The 17462-nt window shown below is 35.7% G+C and overlaps 1 protein-coding gene across 3 annotated transcripts in view; it reads left to right on the top strand.

The window, feature by feature from the left end:
* The window catches only part of CNGB3 (cyclic nucleotide gated channel subunit beta 3), a 150430-nt gene that overhangs the window by 18058 nt on the left and 114910 nt on the right, over positions 1 to 17462 (top strand). For all 3 annotated transcript variants that reach the window (XM_085021127.1, XM_085021128.1, XM_003125585.7), the window contains exon 3: positions 5832 to 5958. In XM_085021127.1, coding sequence (XP_084877253.1) covers positions 5832 to 5958 — 127 coding nt within the window. The remainder of the gene's footprint in view (positions 1 to 5831; positions 5959 to 17462) is intronic.

The following is a 17462-nucleotide window of genomic DNA, read 5'->3' on the forward strand; positions in this document are numbered from 1 at the left end:
CATGTGCTCCATAGTTTGAAATGATGAAGAAAATCCCTAAGAATGCTAAGTTGTCAAGGAACGAAGACACAGTCAGGGCACCTTGTGTGGCAAGTGCTCATGGTAAGAAAATTTGTAGATAACTGGAACTGAAAACCCATTCAGGGGACAGAGGCAGCTTCGAGGAGGCAATTACTTCCTCTGACTTGCCCATAGTCAATACGGCTTCATTTATCAAGACTGCTGTTACCTCTCTGCATAGCTACTCTGGATGGCTTTCACTCCCAGCTACCCATTGCCCAGTCCACATTCCAGAGAGTGCAGTCCGCCTAACTTAGATACAACCTTTGTTTCCATTCCACACCACCACATGTCACCAGCCAGCTGTGGATGGCTACCTCCTTCATGTCAGTGTCCAGCTGTGCGCAGTCAGGCACCATCCCTGCATGTTGAGACAGCAGAAGTGGAGGGAGCTGTAGCAGCTAAAAGGAGAAAGTAGACAGAGAAATCACACACTGTTTTAAATAGCACAGAGAAGACCAGATTCAAAAAATTCCTTAGTTTGGGACATTTTTTTGTTTTGTTTTTATGGCCACAGCTGTCCCATAGGAATTGCCCAGTCTAAGCATTGAATCAGAACTGCAGCTGCTGGCCTACACCACAGTCACAGCAACAGCAACAGCATTTGAGCCACATCTGAGACCTACGCCACAGCTTGTGGCAACACTGGACTTTTAACCCACTGAGGAAGGCCAGAGATTGAACCTGCATCCTCATGGAGACTACATTGGGTCCTTAACCTACTGAGTCACAGCAGGAACTTTCAATTTACACCTTTTTTTTTTTTTTTTGTCTTTTTAGGGCTGCGCCTGTAGCATATGGAGGTTCCCAGGCTAGGGATCTAAACAGAGCTGTAGCCATCAGCCTACACCAGAGCCACAGCAACATGGGATTCGAGCCGCGTCTGCAACCTACACCACAGCTCAGGCAACACCGCGTCCTTAACCCACTGCGCAATGCCAGGGATCAAATCCACAACCTCATGGTTCCTTGTCAGCTTCATTAACCACTGAGCCACAACAGGAACACCTCCACCTATTTTTTTTTAACTAAAATCTTGAGACTCTAACCAATGTGGATAGGATGGATGTTTCCGCTTTTTCTTATTTTTCTTTTTTTGGGGGGATAGAAATCCATATTTTTTTATATTTTTCATGATTTAAATACATTTGCATAATTTAATTACATCAAACTTAATGTTTTTAGGCTTATTTCTGCCAAAGAATATAACTGATTTGTAGGAAATTGCATTATGATTTCCTGATCCCTGCAACCCCTTTAAGTAAATAGAAACTCGTGCATGTTCCACATACATCAGGGCTGTGCAGACATGAAAGAGTTAATGTATATTTAAAAAAAAAAAAAAGACAATTTAAATTTACCCCAGTCTGACTGGTGGAACACTTTGTGTTTATACTGCATTTTTCTCGAATGGAGTCTTTATCTAATCCTCACAGAAATCCCCATGACAAAAGTATTTCTCATTTTATGGATGAGGAAACTGTTATAGAAAAGCGACTTAGCCAGAGTCACCCAGAGAATTAGTGATGTAAGGATTAGAGCTCTCTATTCGGTACTCAGCACCACTAACTCACCACATCCCTTAATACCTGCATGTAAAATGTGTTTTCTAGATGAATTAATCCCAACAAAAAAGTCCCTGAAACCAAGCATGACATTAAGAGAGGACAGGATTCCTTGATCTTGACACAGTACCAAAGTTTCCTTTGATGGATCTTTATTCTTTTGTTTGCTTTTATTCATTTCTTTATTTGTGATGAGGTATCTTAAAGCAAAAACATGCCCAAATGTAAAAGTCCCTCAGGACTTTTTAGCATGTTAAATCTGCCTAGAGGAACTCTAACCTCTGACCCGACTGAAGGACTTGATCTTACCTTTGCTGCACCCCTCCAGCAAGGGGGCTTTCACTGCCTCACAAAGCTGTATGTTTTGCTGTTAGACAAGTTTAGTTGTTAGAATATTTGGGATTTGGTTTGTTTGCTTCTTTTTAAATCCCATTGATGGATCCCTCTCTTACCTTCTGCAATGTATGAAATAAACCTATTTTTTTCTATAAAACAGCCCTTCAAAGAATTTGAAATAACTGCTAGGTTGCTAGTTAGTCTTTGATATGTTAGCTGAAGAACATAAGTTCCTTAGCCATTCCTCTTATAGGATGGTTTCCATAATTCTCACCTACTGTGATTCCTTCCCTCTATATTTTTATAGATTGCATGAGCACTTCTTAATATAAAGTACTCCATGCTTTTATTCTGTGAAATTTTAGGGCACTCCATCAGATCCCATTCTATATGCATTGCTATAATATTTGTCAACTTCCTCAATGTCATTTTTCAATCTACACAGATGTAATAAAATTTCAAATTTCAAGTGTGATAAAAGTGTTATAATTATTCTAAGAACAATTTTGTAGTCTGTCAACTACAAAATTAACCATAAGCTGAGTCAAAAATATAATCTCGGGTGCCAGAAAATAATCACTAATCATACATTTCTTAAAACTGTGTTATTATTGTAACTCCAAATGTTCATTCATTAAGATGAAAATAATAGTACCATTTATGCATCTAATCAAAGTCCTCAGATTTAGTCCTTATTAATTCATCTAACATCTAACACTCAGATACTCTTTGGATCTAATAAAAGGGAATTCACGTTTGAGACAGATCCCACAATATATTTGGTGTTTTAAGAGTTGTAATTCTATGTGGCGCAACAGGTTAAGGATATGGTATTGCTACTGCAGCGGCTCGGGTCACTGCTGTGGCATGGGTGGGTTGTATTCCTCGCCCAGGAACTTCCACAAAGCGAGAGAGAAAAAAAAAAAAAAAAAAAAAAAAAGCTAGAAACTTAACTAAGTGGTATCATCATCTGCATCAAATATTCCAACCAAGGAAAGCATTTTCAGGTCTCCTTTTTATAACCATCAAAAAAAAGAGCCAATTTAGCCAATTACTCATTAACAACCTTATTTCCAAATTAGGTTCTTTCTTTGAATCCCTCCTTTTCCAGCAATTATTTAGTGCCACTGATAAAATGTGGACGGTTACTGGCTTTCTGCATCATTATGTCTTCTCTTGGAAAGGGAAACAGGTGTTTAACACCTGTGCAGGGCTCCACCATGCCCTGCTACACGGAGGTCAAACTGTTTGGAAGTATATTACAGAAGCCAGAATGAGATGCTGCCAGGCTGGAGACAGAATAAGCCAGGTGTGTGGGGAGCAAACTCAATTCTCACTCTTGCACATTCAATAAAAGCAACCATATCAGAACGCTTTGATATCTGCCAGGGGCACATATTCCAGGGCAGAATTTGACCCAGCGTACTAATGAGATCTGGCGGTTGCTACACTACATGCAAAGAGCACAGTTGGCAGAAAGACTTACTCTATTCATTGGGGAGGTACAAAAGAGGAAATCCGCTGTCCCTGTGTGAAGCTGGGAAGAAGTATAATGCACAGTTCACAAAACTTTACCCAGATGCCAAAGCAAGATTGGCCATGTATTGTAGATCTCTTTCATGATGAGGATGGTGTAACCAATCTGACCATCTGTTCCCACAAACAAATAACATTCTGCATGGATTTAAAAAAAAAAAAAAGATACCCACACTGACTATAATTAATGGAGATGCTTTTGTTTTAAGCACTCATGAGTATGTCTGCATTGAATCCAAGAATGGGAAATAACTGGTTTCTCATCTTCATCATCAACAAGCTATGATTAAGGATTTATTTTGTAATTAAAATGCTTATCCACAAAGCAAATTACACTGTTAATTAATTTCTAAATCACCTAGATTTGTCATAATAGAGGTGGAATCATCTTAGAAGGGCTGCATAATGTCTAGAGGAGACCTGGTAAGTATGAAGATCTACTTAGAGTTAGTTTAATCCAAATGTTATGAAAATAAGCAAAAATTCTTTATTGGAAAGGAAAAAAAGAACTATTGCAGAGCATTTAGTCATGACATTCGTACTAGCAGAAAAATAACACTGCAAATGTAACACATCTGCTTTGGCTTGGATGAGTGATGGAAGACTATGCTATAGCTTATACTCATGTGCCTCTATAAGAAAGAGTCCCTAAAAGCCTCTTAAGGAATACTCTGTTTTACAGATTCTCCTATTTTATATTCAAGATGGTTTTTTTTTTTCAATTCTTTTACTCATTTTTCATTTTTATTTGTATCCTAATATTCTTTTGGGGACATGTGTTCCTGGAAACATGCACAAGCACAAAGGGATTCACAGCCCTTTTTTTGATCCAGACTTCCTTGAGAAGCTCATGTTAACCCCAGATCCTCTCCATGTAAAAAATTCATATACAATATACAGTCTCAAGGGTTCAAAATCCATGAAAGTGCTAAATACCCATGGCCAGAGGTTAAGAACTCTGTTTTAAAATATTTTACAGCAATTGTCCTCTGTATTTGTAGATAGAGGAAAAAGATTTGGATAACATTTTCTTAGGCAGAAATACATGGCACAGTGTTAGGGATATGAAAAAAAATGATTTTTTGAAGAGTTTGGATTTTAAAAATGCAAAAATATGGCTTGACCTAAGTACATAGGGAAAAATATATTTTTCTCTTATTTATATCAAAAAGCTCTTCATGCAAAATGACATATGGAAAGTGTGTGTTTCTTATCTTCCATCCAAAATTACTTCATGATTCCAAAATAGAGGTAGATAGGAGATGCATAATGAAGAAAACCATCTTGGGAAACCCAGGGGTTTAAGCTTTCTTTTTCATAGTGACTCAACTTTATGATCTCCTTTATTCTTGAAACAAGTTCCTGAAAAGTTTAGTACATAGAAACATTTTTAAATGGATCACAGAATTTTCTTATTAAAGTATTTGGATGTTGATAAATTTTGTAAAGTAAGTGATCATCTCCTGACTCATCAGTTTTGCAAATCCAGGTTTTCAATACTGTGTTAGCATAAGTTTTTCAAACTATAATGTATTATAGTGAAATAAGAATTATTATTTGGGCCTTGGTTTCAATTTCTAAGTATAGTACATTCAATTAAAAATAAATTAGAAACAGTGGATAGTGAATTAAATTGTGTTTATTGTATTCCTTTGCTCTCTCTATATTTTCTTTTTATATTAAGTAATTTACTTTCATTAAAATCTTTATGAAAATACAAATATTTACCAGTGAATTGATTATTCTCTGGGTAAATTACAATTTAAACTATAATAATTGGAAATCGTATTTGTAGGCTTGAAGAAAAATTTAATTTTTGGATGAAAATGAAGCTAGTACATATTAGTTTTCATTGCTTCTTCAGAAAAGAGGTCATAGGTAAAGACGATCGAACCAAAACTAAAAATTTTTATCAAAAAAAATTAGAAGGTAAAATTCTAAAATTATGTCAATGATATCATTTCTACCTATTTTTTTAATTTTATGATGTAATCAACTTCAGCTATAAATTATGAATAATTTATCAGAAATGAAAATGCCTTTTGAACAATAATTCTTAATTTCTGCTTTGCTAATATCAAAAAGAAATATACAATGTGAATTTTTTGTACCATAATACACTAAATTTAAGTATATATTTTCATCAGTCTGTAGCTGTCTGCAGGTTAACTCCTGCACAAGGACTTAGTTTATTTAGCAGAACCCCTAGGGGAGGTGTTTCTGGGAAGACTCTTCTGGAAAAACAAGAAGCATCTCTGTTACTTATGTTGTCCAATATAGTTGTACTAATAGTGGCATATATTCTTCTATCTATATGTTATTTCCTTTCCATAGATAAAATCTCCGAGAAAAATGCGCTCAGAGATCAGACCACAAACCCTGACTCTCAAAATCTTGCAGAATCAGCAGGAACAAAGCCAGAGCAGAAGGAAGAGGGGACTGAGAAAGAAGGCCTGGTCAGGTGAGAGTTCAATAAAATACATAATGCTGCACTGAAAAACTCAGCTATCCCCCATTTTAGCTGAGCAAAGGTCAAGAGAACTGCAATCATCACATAACACAAAGGAACTGGGCCAGAACTAAAAAGTTGTTTCTGTCTAGTTCACTGTTCCTTACCAGCCTGTCAGGGCCACTAACCAGGATTCTAGGCAGCTTGGCCATAAGCTGAAGCACAGAAACAAAAACACTGCAGTCACATGTCCCAGTCATTAATAGCATCTTGAAACAGCCTGCACATTTACTAGACATGAATTTTTTAAAAAAGAATCAAAGAGAATGTAAGATTTTTCTCTGAATTCACCAAGAAATAGCTTTTCCAATTCTGTAAATAGTTTATTGTTCCAGAAGATTGATTATTATTTCCTTTCATGTGCTAAAGAAAGTGTGGTATGATAACCAAGAATAATAGAAACAGATCATCTTTATGCCACTGAAGGAATACAGCTATATAAATACCTCTTACAAAATTACTGGAAATATCCAAAGGAGATGGCAATTTCAATGGGAATCAGTGAATCCACAATAAAATCCAACTAGGAGCCCATTTATTTTGACACTTCTTGGCAAGTTATTATGTGTCCTCAAGTCCAATTTGAATTGCTTGACTGGAGTTAATAAGCACACTTTTCTTATTCAACAAGCAAGAAGAGTTGTCATTTATAAAATTTATAAAAGCACTTATTCCCTCCCAACTCCCCATCCCCATTGCTCTCTCAGCAGCTATACTACATGCTGCCAATAGGTGTTACCATAATAATTTAGGGCCTGGTGTATTAGATTAAACAATAGGCATCAGAAAGAGTGCATTTTCAATAAGCACACATTTGATTGTATATGAAAATAAACACAAGCTCACTCTACTACGCACACACAAAAAAAGACAATTTGACAAAAATTAAGCGTGACATATTATTTAGGCAGAGAAAAGATACTTAAACTCTGAAGTCAAGATTAGACACTTACAACTAGGGTGATTATGGATGTTATTTCTATAACTGTTGGTGTTTACAGATGATTTACAGTCCCATTAGTGAGTCATTGTTATCTTTACTCCACAGATAAGAAGCAAAGGCACAAAGAGGTTAATTAGTTTGCCTATAGTCATAAGGTCAGCTCTGCAAAAGACGAATCCCTGAGAGGAATTTTTTCCTCCCTTCTGCCAATACACTCACTCTTAATCAACAGCTGAACATTTTCTGATCTCTCTTTCTAGCACTTATTTTAGTATATTTAATTTTTGGTAATAACTAGAGTGATAGGTAGGTTTTCAAAGAGCTGAAGTAGAAGCCATAACTGACATTTTTAGAGATGTATACTTGTTAACCCAGTATAGTACTTTCACTCTTCTGAAATATGAAAATTGAAACATTTCAATTACCCAGAAAGTGGGTCATATCTCAATAACACCAAACTCCTTGGCATGGCTTTATCTGTCTCCCACCTGTTTTTAACTTGTCCTGTCCTGGCACACAACTCACCTACCTTCCTCTCTCTGCCCCATCACATCAGTTGTATTTCAGACTCTTGTACTCTGCAATTGATTATTCTCTGGGATAACCCATTACTTTTTTGTAATATAGGCAGCAAAGGCACTTGAAAATTATTGACATGCTGAGTAGACTCAAGTTAGTTTCAAGCTCTTGCTTTATGGCTGGCCAACTTCTCCTCAGGATTGAGACAGTAACAGCCTCATTCAAGGGGCAACATAAAAGGGCCACTGAGGTGTTCCTTTGTGGTTCAGTGGATTAAGGATCTGTCTTTGTTACTGCTGTGGCTCTGGTTACTGCAGTGGTGCAGGTTTGATCCCTGACCCAGGAAACTTCCACATGCCACAGATTCAGCCAAAAACATTTAAAAATAAAAGATAAAATGGTCACTGAAATTTCCAGTGTCACTTTTGACTAATGACTGGGAATCGTAATGTTCCACATCAGACTTACCAAAGCCTTCCTACTTTGATTTCATGGACATCACTGGTACCACATCTAGAATCCTAGAAAATAGTTTTTAGACATAACTAGAAGATATCAATAATGAAGTAACTTGCTATTAAAAGTGTTATTTCGGAGTTCCCGTCGTGGCGCAGTGGTTAATGAATCCGACTAGGAACCATGAGGTTGCGGGTTCCGTCCCTGCCCTTGCTCAGTGGGTTAACAATCCAGCGTTGCTGTGAGCTGTGGTGTAGGTTGCAGACTCGGCTCAGATCCCGTGTTGCTGTGGCTCTGGCGTAGGCTGGTGTGGCTTCGATTCAACCCCTAGCCTGGGAACCTCCATATGCCGCGGGAGAGGCCCAAGAAATAGTAAAAAGACAAAAAAAAAATAATAATAAAAGTATTATTTCATAATCCTCTCAGTGAGTAAAAATGATTTTGGTATCTGCAGTCACTACAAATCGACAACTTTAATAGTGAGCAAGGCCAGGCTTTAAAAAGCTTTTTCTCCTTGAATCAAGGATTTGATTGATTGCAGGCACTAAATATAGATGCTGAGTGAACACTAAATATAGATACTGATTCTTACCTCAACTTTTGAATTTAAAAAAGTCAGATTATTAACAAATAAAATTTTAAAGTTTTTTTTTTCATTTTAAGTTTGTTTACATTATCCTTTGGTCTAAGCCCTAGGTTGAATAGTAATTATGTTTCTAGGCTGATCAATGAGCATTTGGGAGAAGGCATGTGGTGGATTTTGCTGTCTCTGTGTATGAAGTTCAGTGTGATATTATTGATTATACCTTTAGTTTCTGTCACATTCAGCATAAGATAGAGGTAGATACCAATAGAAGCAACAGGATATGGATATAGATATAGATATGACAACAGGATATATTTTTTAACAAGATTGTATACATATATACATATACATACATATACATATACATATGTGTATATATATGTATACACATATGTATATGTATACATAAAGAGGTTTATTATAAAGAATTGGCTCACAAGATTATGGAGGTTGAGAAGTCTCAAGATCTTTAGTTGGTGAGCTAGAGACCCATGAGAGCCAATGGTACAGTTCCAGTCTGAGTCTGAAAGTATCAAAAACAGGAGGACTGATAGAGTCATCCCAGTTCAAAAGCTGGCAAGTTCAAGATCCAAGGAGAGCCAATATTTCCATTAGAGTCTGAAGGCAGCTAGAGATCATGTCCCAGCCCAGTCAGGCGGGAGGAATTCCCTCTCACTCATTGAAGCATCAGCCTTTTTGTTTTCTACAGATTGGCCTTCAACTGTTTGGATAAGGGCCACTTACATTAGGGAGGGCAATCTGTGTTGCTCAGTCTGCAGATTCAGATGTTTATGTCACCCAAAACCATCCTCACAGACATACCCAGAAAAACGTTTGACCAAATAGCTGGGGGCCCCATGCCCCAGTCAAGCTGACACAAAAAAATAACCATCACACCATTTCCATTACTCATGTAAGGGGATTCAAACTGTACGAGCTCTTCTTTTTCTGTTGCTAAAATGCAGTCTTTTCTCACCATTTCACATGGTCCTCCCATCTCCCCTGCAATGGACTGAGTGTTTTTGTTCCCTCAAAATCCATATGTGGAAGCTCTGACCCTCAATGTGACAGCACTAGGAGACGGGTCCTTTTGGAGGTAATTTAGGACATTAAGATGGACCCCTCCTGAGTGGAATTAGTGCCCTTCTTAAAGGTAGAAGTCTACCCTAGAGAGCTCTCTTGCTCTCTTGCCCTCTTTTCACCACATGAGGATACAATGAGAATCCTACAAACCAGAAGAGGGCCCTCACCAGAACCCGACTATGCTGCCACTGTGATCTCAGACTTCCAGAGACCCTCCAGAACTGAGAGAAATGAATTTCTGTTGTTTATATACCACCAGTTCATTGTATTCGCTACACACAGCAGCCCAATCAGAACTGAGAGAAATGAATTTCTGTTGTTTATATACCACCAGTTCATTGTATTTGCTACATACAGCAGCCCAATCTAAGTAAGATATCACCCAGCCCAGCCTTACCCAAAACTCTAACACAGAGCCTCAGTACCCTCGGGCATACATAGCAATAACCATCTTCATCTTGCCACAGAACAGAAATTCTACTGTTAACTGTTTACAAAGTTGGATAGCTTGTTTATAAAATAATCCCTTGTCTCAAGTATTGTTTTGTTAGGATAAAAGAGTATGGATGCTTAAGCCAAAATTCACATATTAGGTCTATTTAGATCTGTAACAAAAACACAAAAAGAAGAGGTGGCTAAAGTTTACATTATGATTATAAAGATGTGAATTTCATAAAACAAAAATCACTTCTGTAATTTTTTTCATCCAACTCTAAATATTCTAAATAGACCCTAAAATTAATTTTGCAGCCACAGTAATAACACTTATCTCAAATACATATCAGCCTAGGAGGAGATTTCTTTTTTAAGATATCCAAGTATTACATGTCCAAATTTCTGACTGGAATCTTTTTCTATTAAACTAGCTTTATTTTTTTTTCTTTTTTATATCCTTTCAGAACATTTTCTAAATTGTTTATCCAGGGGAAAAATATTCTTTCCAAATCTTCCCAGAAAAAAGCAACCAATTCATTATCTTGTCAGATGAATCATTTAGCTTCTGAAAGACATGGTGTTCACCCCTGGAAAGTGCCATTGATGCCATTTGTCCATTACCAAGAAAAACAACCTGTTTCTGGCATTCCATCTCAGCACATTCTTATTTTTTAATATAAAAAAAAGTGTATTTTGATGGACACTAATGAATAGCAAGCAAAATATGTGTTTTGCCTGGAAATGTCAAATAGCTATGTCTGAAAAGAAGGCAGAGTTGAATTCCTGATAGGTTAAGTGGTTAAATGATGAACAAGCAAGTGACTGAAACATTCAATGCCCATGACTGGGGTGCACCGCAAGACTGACTTTTATAGTACAGTATATGGCTTTTCATCACCATTGCTACCCATAATGCCGAGAAGGAAGGTTATTTCTATGAATAGTCTTCTTTGTTCATAATAGCAATCAGTCTCTATTTGGGTGGTTTTAAAATAGGCAATCATTTCACAGCAGGAACAATGAGAGCAGAATAGAATTCAGAATCTTATCAGCACTTATAAACACTGACGTTTATTGCCTCGTAGCTAGAAAAAGCAAGAATCGCTGCAGTAAAGATGCTTAAAAATCCATGTGGCTTTAGAGTTGAAATAGAAAAGGAATGTCACCTATCAAGTTTACAAAAATAAAATACAACTTATACTTCAACAATTTATAATCTTGTCAAAAATAAGTTAGCTACACATTTGCCAAATTTGTGGGATGCATAATAAAAACAATGCACTATTACTTTTAGCCTCGAATTAAAATTAAAATTTTCTTGTGATTAGCAATACTTTTATAATTAAGCACAGCAAACACTTTTTACAACAGCTTGGCAATTCATCTTTAGTAATGATTGCTGACTTATATTTCTGGCACTATAACACACTAAACATTTGTAGAAAATTCCTTGGGGAGAATTCAATTACAAATACTAGGTAGAATATAAAACCTCTATTTGAATGTAGTCTGAGCTAGTGATAAATAAATTCTATGGATAGAAAGTTTTAAGAACTGTTGTTTGCTCTGAGAAGTTTTTCCAGCCTAGATCTGAGTTGAAATATGTCACTAGTGAAACAAAACCTGGGATTAAACTAGATGCAAGAACAGGTTGGAGATTCTTTTATAAAACTAGGATTCTAAAGGATAACTCACTGGTAGGTAAACTATTCCTCAGAGAGAAAGAGTATGTGTAATATTTGTCTTTGTCCTAGCTCTGAGCAGGAAAAAAGGGAAAGAAATTTAAAATTGGGGTCATTGGATGGGGAGGAGAAGAGAAAGGAGAGGGGAGGGAAGGAGATGAAAGAGAAGGGAAAGAAAAGGAAGAAAATTCTTAGCCATAAGTCCATCCTAGAATAGATATGGAGCACAAATTCTTAAGATATCTGTGTTCTGAAAAAAATATATTTGGAATAATTGAGGTTGAGGGCCCAGACATCTGCCAAAAATCCAACACAATCTAGAAGAAAACAAACTTTAAGACCAGATCTCACTGTAGGCTTCAGCTGAAGCTCCTATTCAACCTAGCCTGGGAACTTCCATATGCCATAAGTACAACTGTAAAAAGATAATAATAATAATAAAACCGAATCTCAAAGTATCCCTATGGGTAAAGTTTCAATGAACATGAACTCAAAGCCAAAAATTACTAAAAACATTAGGAAATAAATCACTGTGATCAAGACAACAGAAAAAACAAACTGCAGAATCAGACACTTAATACCTACAGATGATGAAATTATCAAAAACAGTATACAAAATAATGTTATTTATATTAAGAGAAACAAAAGAGAAGATTGAAAATAAGACAAAGGAACAAGACATTGTCAGAAGGGACAAGGCATCTTTGCAAGTTAACTTGAAATGAAAAACACAGTCTCTAAAATTAGTAAGTCAGTGAGCCTCACAGAAGATTAAACAAAGAGTTAGTAAAATGAGTGAAAGATCTGAAGAAATCACTCAAACTTCCACCTTAAAGAAAAAAAATGGATAATATGAGAGTGACCCCAAATTAAGAAGCATGGAGGAAAGTATGAAAAAGTACAAAATGCATAGAATCAGAATTCTAGAAAAAGATAAAAAATAAAATAAATCAATATTCAAAGAGAAAATACAATTGATGATAGTAATCCTTAAATTCAGTAAGCCGAATAAACGCAATGTAATAAATTAACACTGAATATAGTCCAGTGAAACTTAAAAATAGAAAAGACAAAAGAAAAGGATTTTTAAATTAGCCAGAAAGAAAATACAGACTACATAAAATAGGAAGGGAAGGAACTAATATCTGACTTCTCAGTAATGGCAATGAGAACCAGTAGAGAGTAGAATGGCATTATCAATATTCTAAAAGTAATAGTCACCCTAGGACTCTATACCTGGTGAAATTATTATCCAAAAATTAGGGTAAAATATAAATATTTTCTGGCAAGCAAAAATGAAAGGAACTTAGAATTTTTTTCATGTATACATCTGAAAAGAAAAATTATCTAAGGAGGAAATATTCAAAATGGGGTAGTCAGGGACGAGTTAGGAAAAAGAAATTGTTCTAAATATTTGAAGAAGTAATTAAATACAAGGAATTTGGTAGTTTAAAAATTGTTGTAAGATGTAGGAGAGCAAAGTTCAAGAGTGGAGATTGCAACCTGGAAATTAAGAAAGTACAGAAAGTAACTGCCAAAGCCACAGTTGCACCTTCATTCCAAAGCTGGAGATGAGCAGTAGAATATAGAGTCTGAAGAAGGTTCAAGAAGCTGGTGCTGATTCGGAGGAAATATTCCCTGGGCTTCTTTCAGATGACAACTGAATTTTGCCTTCCTTTCAACTTCCAAACCTCCTACACCTCGCTCATTGGTGGACTCTAAATCAGAACCCTCCTGTCAAGTGATTCTTAAAAATAAGGTTCTCAGGCTTTCAGCCACTGCGATAACATGGGAGAGTATAAAAAAGAAAAGAAAAGCCACTGATTGCAAGTAGACACTCCAGCACAGATTCAAGAAGTGAGTGAGGAAAATGGCAGCATGTGGATAAATTAGAAATAAACATGACACCTTGAAATAATTCCAGGAATGTCTAAGTTGAAGGTAAAAAAGTGAGATGGAAGAAAACTACTCCCTCTACATGGGAGTAATTGGCATACAAAAGAATTAAGAATTTGATGAACTTTAGAACTTTTCAATTAAACATGCATGTTAAAATATATTTGAAAAAAATTAATTTAATTAAAACAGAGTATTTAGCCTTCTTACACTAAACTTACATGATTCTAATACTATAAGATGGGAGATAAGAAGTAATTCTATCAATTACAAGATGAAATTGATGATTCCATTCTCCTGGAGTGGGTGGCTTTAAAATTCTTGTTTTTATTTATTAATAGAAAAGTCACTGATGATATAGCACATTTGAACAACACAATTAAGAAATTAAATCTAAAGGACAGTTAGAGAAACTTTATGTCCAGAAACTGAAGAATAAGCAGTTATTTCAAGCCTACATAGAACATTACAAAATTTCATGATATACTATGTCAAGGCACACCGTAAAACCTTCCAGGAGCTCTTTACAAATACAAATGTTTGGAGTTCCCATTGTGGTTCAGTGGTAATGAACCCGACTATTGTCCATTGGGTTGCAGCTTCAATCCCCAGCCTTGCTCAGTGGGTTAAGGATCTGGCATTGCTGTGACCTGCAATGTAGGTTGCAGATGCAGCTCAGATTTGGAGTTGTTGTGGCTGTGGTCTAGGCTGGCAGGTTCAGCTCTGATTCGACCTCTAGCCTGAGAACTTCCACATGCCAAATGTGCAGCCCTAAAAAAAAAAAAAAAAAGAAAAGAAAAAAAGAAAGAAATACAAAATTTTGGGCTCTACCCCCATGATTTCATTCGTCTGGAGTGGGTTCTAGGCATTAGCGTGTCTGAAAACCTCCTCAGGTGATTCTAAGTTCCTTCCAGGGCAGAAAACCATTTCACTAGAAATGACTATTTCACAAGCTGAAACCTGAAATAGGTCTTAGAAGTTAATTTTTTAGGAGTTCCCATCCTGGCGCAGTGGAAACGAATCCAACTAGGAACCATGAGGTTGCGGGTTCGATTCCTGGTGTTGCTCAGTGGGTTAAGGATCTGACATTGTGGTGAGCTGTGGTGTAGGTCGCAGACACAGCTAGGATCTGGCGTTGTTGTGGCTACGGCGTAGGCTGGCAGCTATAGCTCCGATTAGACCCCTAGCCTGGCAACCTCCATATGATGTGGGTGCAGCCCTAAAAAAGACAAAAAAAAAGAAAAAAGTTAATTTTTTAAAAGCTAAAATTTTGAAGGAAAATCTTTTATAATTAAAATTTAAAACAAGTGTTTAAGTGGCCCTTGGTCAACAAAGAAATCATGAGTGAAATAAGAAACTATTCAGAAAGAAACCAATGAAAATATTGCACATCAAACTTGTAGAATGTTAAAAATATGGTTATGGTTTTTTCTTGTCTATTTTGAATTTTTCTTTCCTTTTCCCGCTTTTAATTAGAAAAGTTGATTATAAAGTTTCTTGGAAGAACAAACAAGCAAAAATAACAAGGAAAACCCTAATATATATTTTGTATATATTTGTATAACTGGGTCACTTGCGGTACTGCAGATAATGACGGAATATTGTAAATAACTATAATAAAAGTTTTTTTTAAAAAACAAGAGTAATGGAGGTGACGTTGGTCCTACCAGATACTAAAACCTATTTAAAACTTCTATAATTAAAAAAAAAAATGTGGTATTGACACATGAACAGATAAACCAATAGAATAGAGAATACAGAAATAAGTGTAATTTCATATAAAAATGTATGATAAATTTGGCATCAAGAAAGGTAGATTTAAATCAGTGGTATTAGAATAACTGGATAGCCATATAAAAAGTAAAATTGGATCTGTCCCTTATGTAGCACATGAGGATAATTCCCAGTGAGTCACAGTTAAATGTAAAATAGTGAAATCCAAAAAAAGTGCCAATTCCTCCAAAACCTAGAAAGGTACATTAATCCCAAAATTCAAAATTCAGAAGCAAAAAAGAAGAGCTTAACACATTTCACTATATTAAAGACGTCATATTATGAAAAAAAGTATAAGACAAAAAGAAAAAGAAAAAATCTGCAAATTATGCAGATATGAAAATTCTCACTGCTACTTTCCTTGAAGATCGATCATTTTTCTTGGGGATTAACAGATATCTAAATTTTTTTCATTAAGATACTTTACAATTGTTAATGACTCAACCAAGTTGATATCTTTATGATATGTTACTACTGCAATTTCATTTTCCTCTTTTCAAAATTTAATACCAGAAGCCCAATGTACTTAACTAATAGCACAGAGTACAACCAATATGTCATGTAATCTCAGGAGTAAAACAATGATCCTAACACTCAATTTGATGAAATCTAAAGGTCTATTATCTTCACCTCAAAAAAAAAAAAGTAATCATTAGTGGTGTATCTAAGAGCATATATTATACATAATAAATATACATATATAATTATACATTATTATATATATGTATGTTAGGTGGCAGATTATCTGCTTAATGCTCTGTCTGTGCTTTCAATTCTTCATAGTCACTAGTACTGCTGCCAGAAATCAGACATGACACATCAAGAAGAAACAGTCTCGTATCAGAAACAACAAGGATTATTTACCAGTAGGCAGTTAGATATGAGTCAGCAGACAAAAGACAAAAATTTTATGAATATGTGTAGTTACCCTGAAAGAGGAACAAGCTTGCAGACCCAGTTTGTGGTCCTATTTAAATCACTTCACTCTTTAGCACGGAGAGATGACAAATCATTTGCCTGTTGCCATAGAAAACCAGAGCAGACAGAGTTTGTGCCTACTTTCTTTTCTCCTTTTTTTTGGCATAGAAAGAAGGAACAATTTTTGTATTGTTTTTGTATTGTTATTGTTATTGTTTTCTATTGTTTTTGTATTGTTTTATTATGTTTATTATGTTTTATTATGACTTTTTAAAAAATAGGTCTTCTTATTTACTTAGTACAGAGAAAAGAACCAGAGAATAATTGGTGGATTGATTGAAAATTTTTAAAAATTATGCAAGTGGGCAAATTCAGGTTACTATGAGGCAGGCAAATAATACCCATGAGGAAAGCACACAGGGTATTGAAACAGTACAGCATGCACAGCAGTAAGAGACAGGAGAGAAGGGGGTACTTGAAGTGAACTTGAGTGAGAGGTTCCTCCTTCCCACAAAGAGCCAATTCAGCTGAGAGTTGCCATGACAAAGAGTCTAGTGATGCAATAGCATCTGATTTTTTTTGTTCAATGAAACCTCAAAATGAATACCACCAAAATAAATGAAATTCTTTTAAACTATAGACTCTGGACTTCCTGTTCTGGCTCAGTGGGTTAAGAATGCAACATAGTGTCCATGAGGGTTCAGGTTGGATCCCTGGCCTCACTCAGTGGGTTAAGGATCTGGTGCTGCTGCAAGCTGTGGTGTAGATCACAGATGTGGCTTGGATATGGAGTTGCTGGCAGCTGCAGCCCTTATTCGACCCCTAGTCTGGAAATTCATATGCCACAGATATGACCATTTAAGAGAAAAATAAAAAATAGAAAAAAAAAAAAAACTATAGTCCAAACTATAGGCCAGTTTATACCACTGCCTTAAAAGAGTAGGCTAGTTCTAAACAAGTTTTCAATTAAAAAATATAAAATTTTTTAAATTCATAAAATTAGAGATGTGGTCTATAGGAGAAACATTCATTAATGCTATTCCCAATGTAAAAACCACATAGAGGAGAGAATTGAAACTGAAGACTATTTTGTGGGTTATAATTAATAACTTTGTGCATTTCCTTTCAGTATTATTTTTGTTATTTTGGGGATTTGTATTTATAT

This window comes from Sus scrofa, chromosome 4 (genome assembly GCF_054392235.1).
Source record: "Sus scrofa isolate SSC_HxYL_T2T_F1_AM1 chromosome 4, Sscrofa_HxYL_maternal_Yorkshire_Landrace_v2.0, whole genome shotgun sequence".
Classification (NCBI taxonomy): domain Eukaryota; kingdom Metazoa; phylum Chordata; class Mammalia; order Artiodactyla; family Suidae; genus Sus; species Sus scrofa.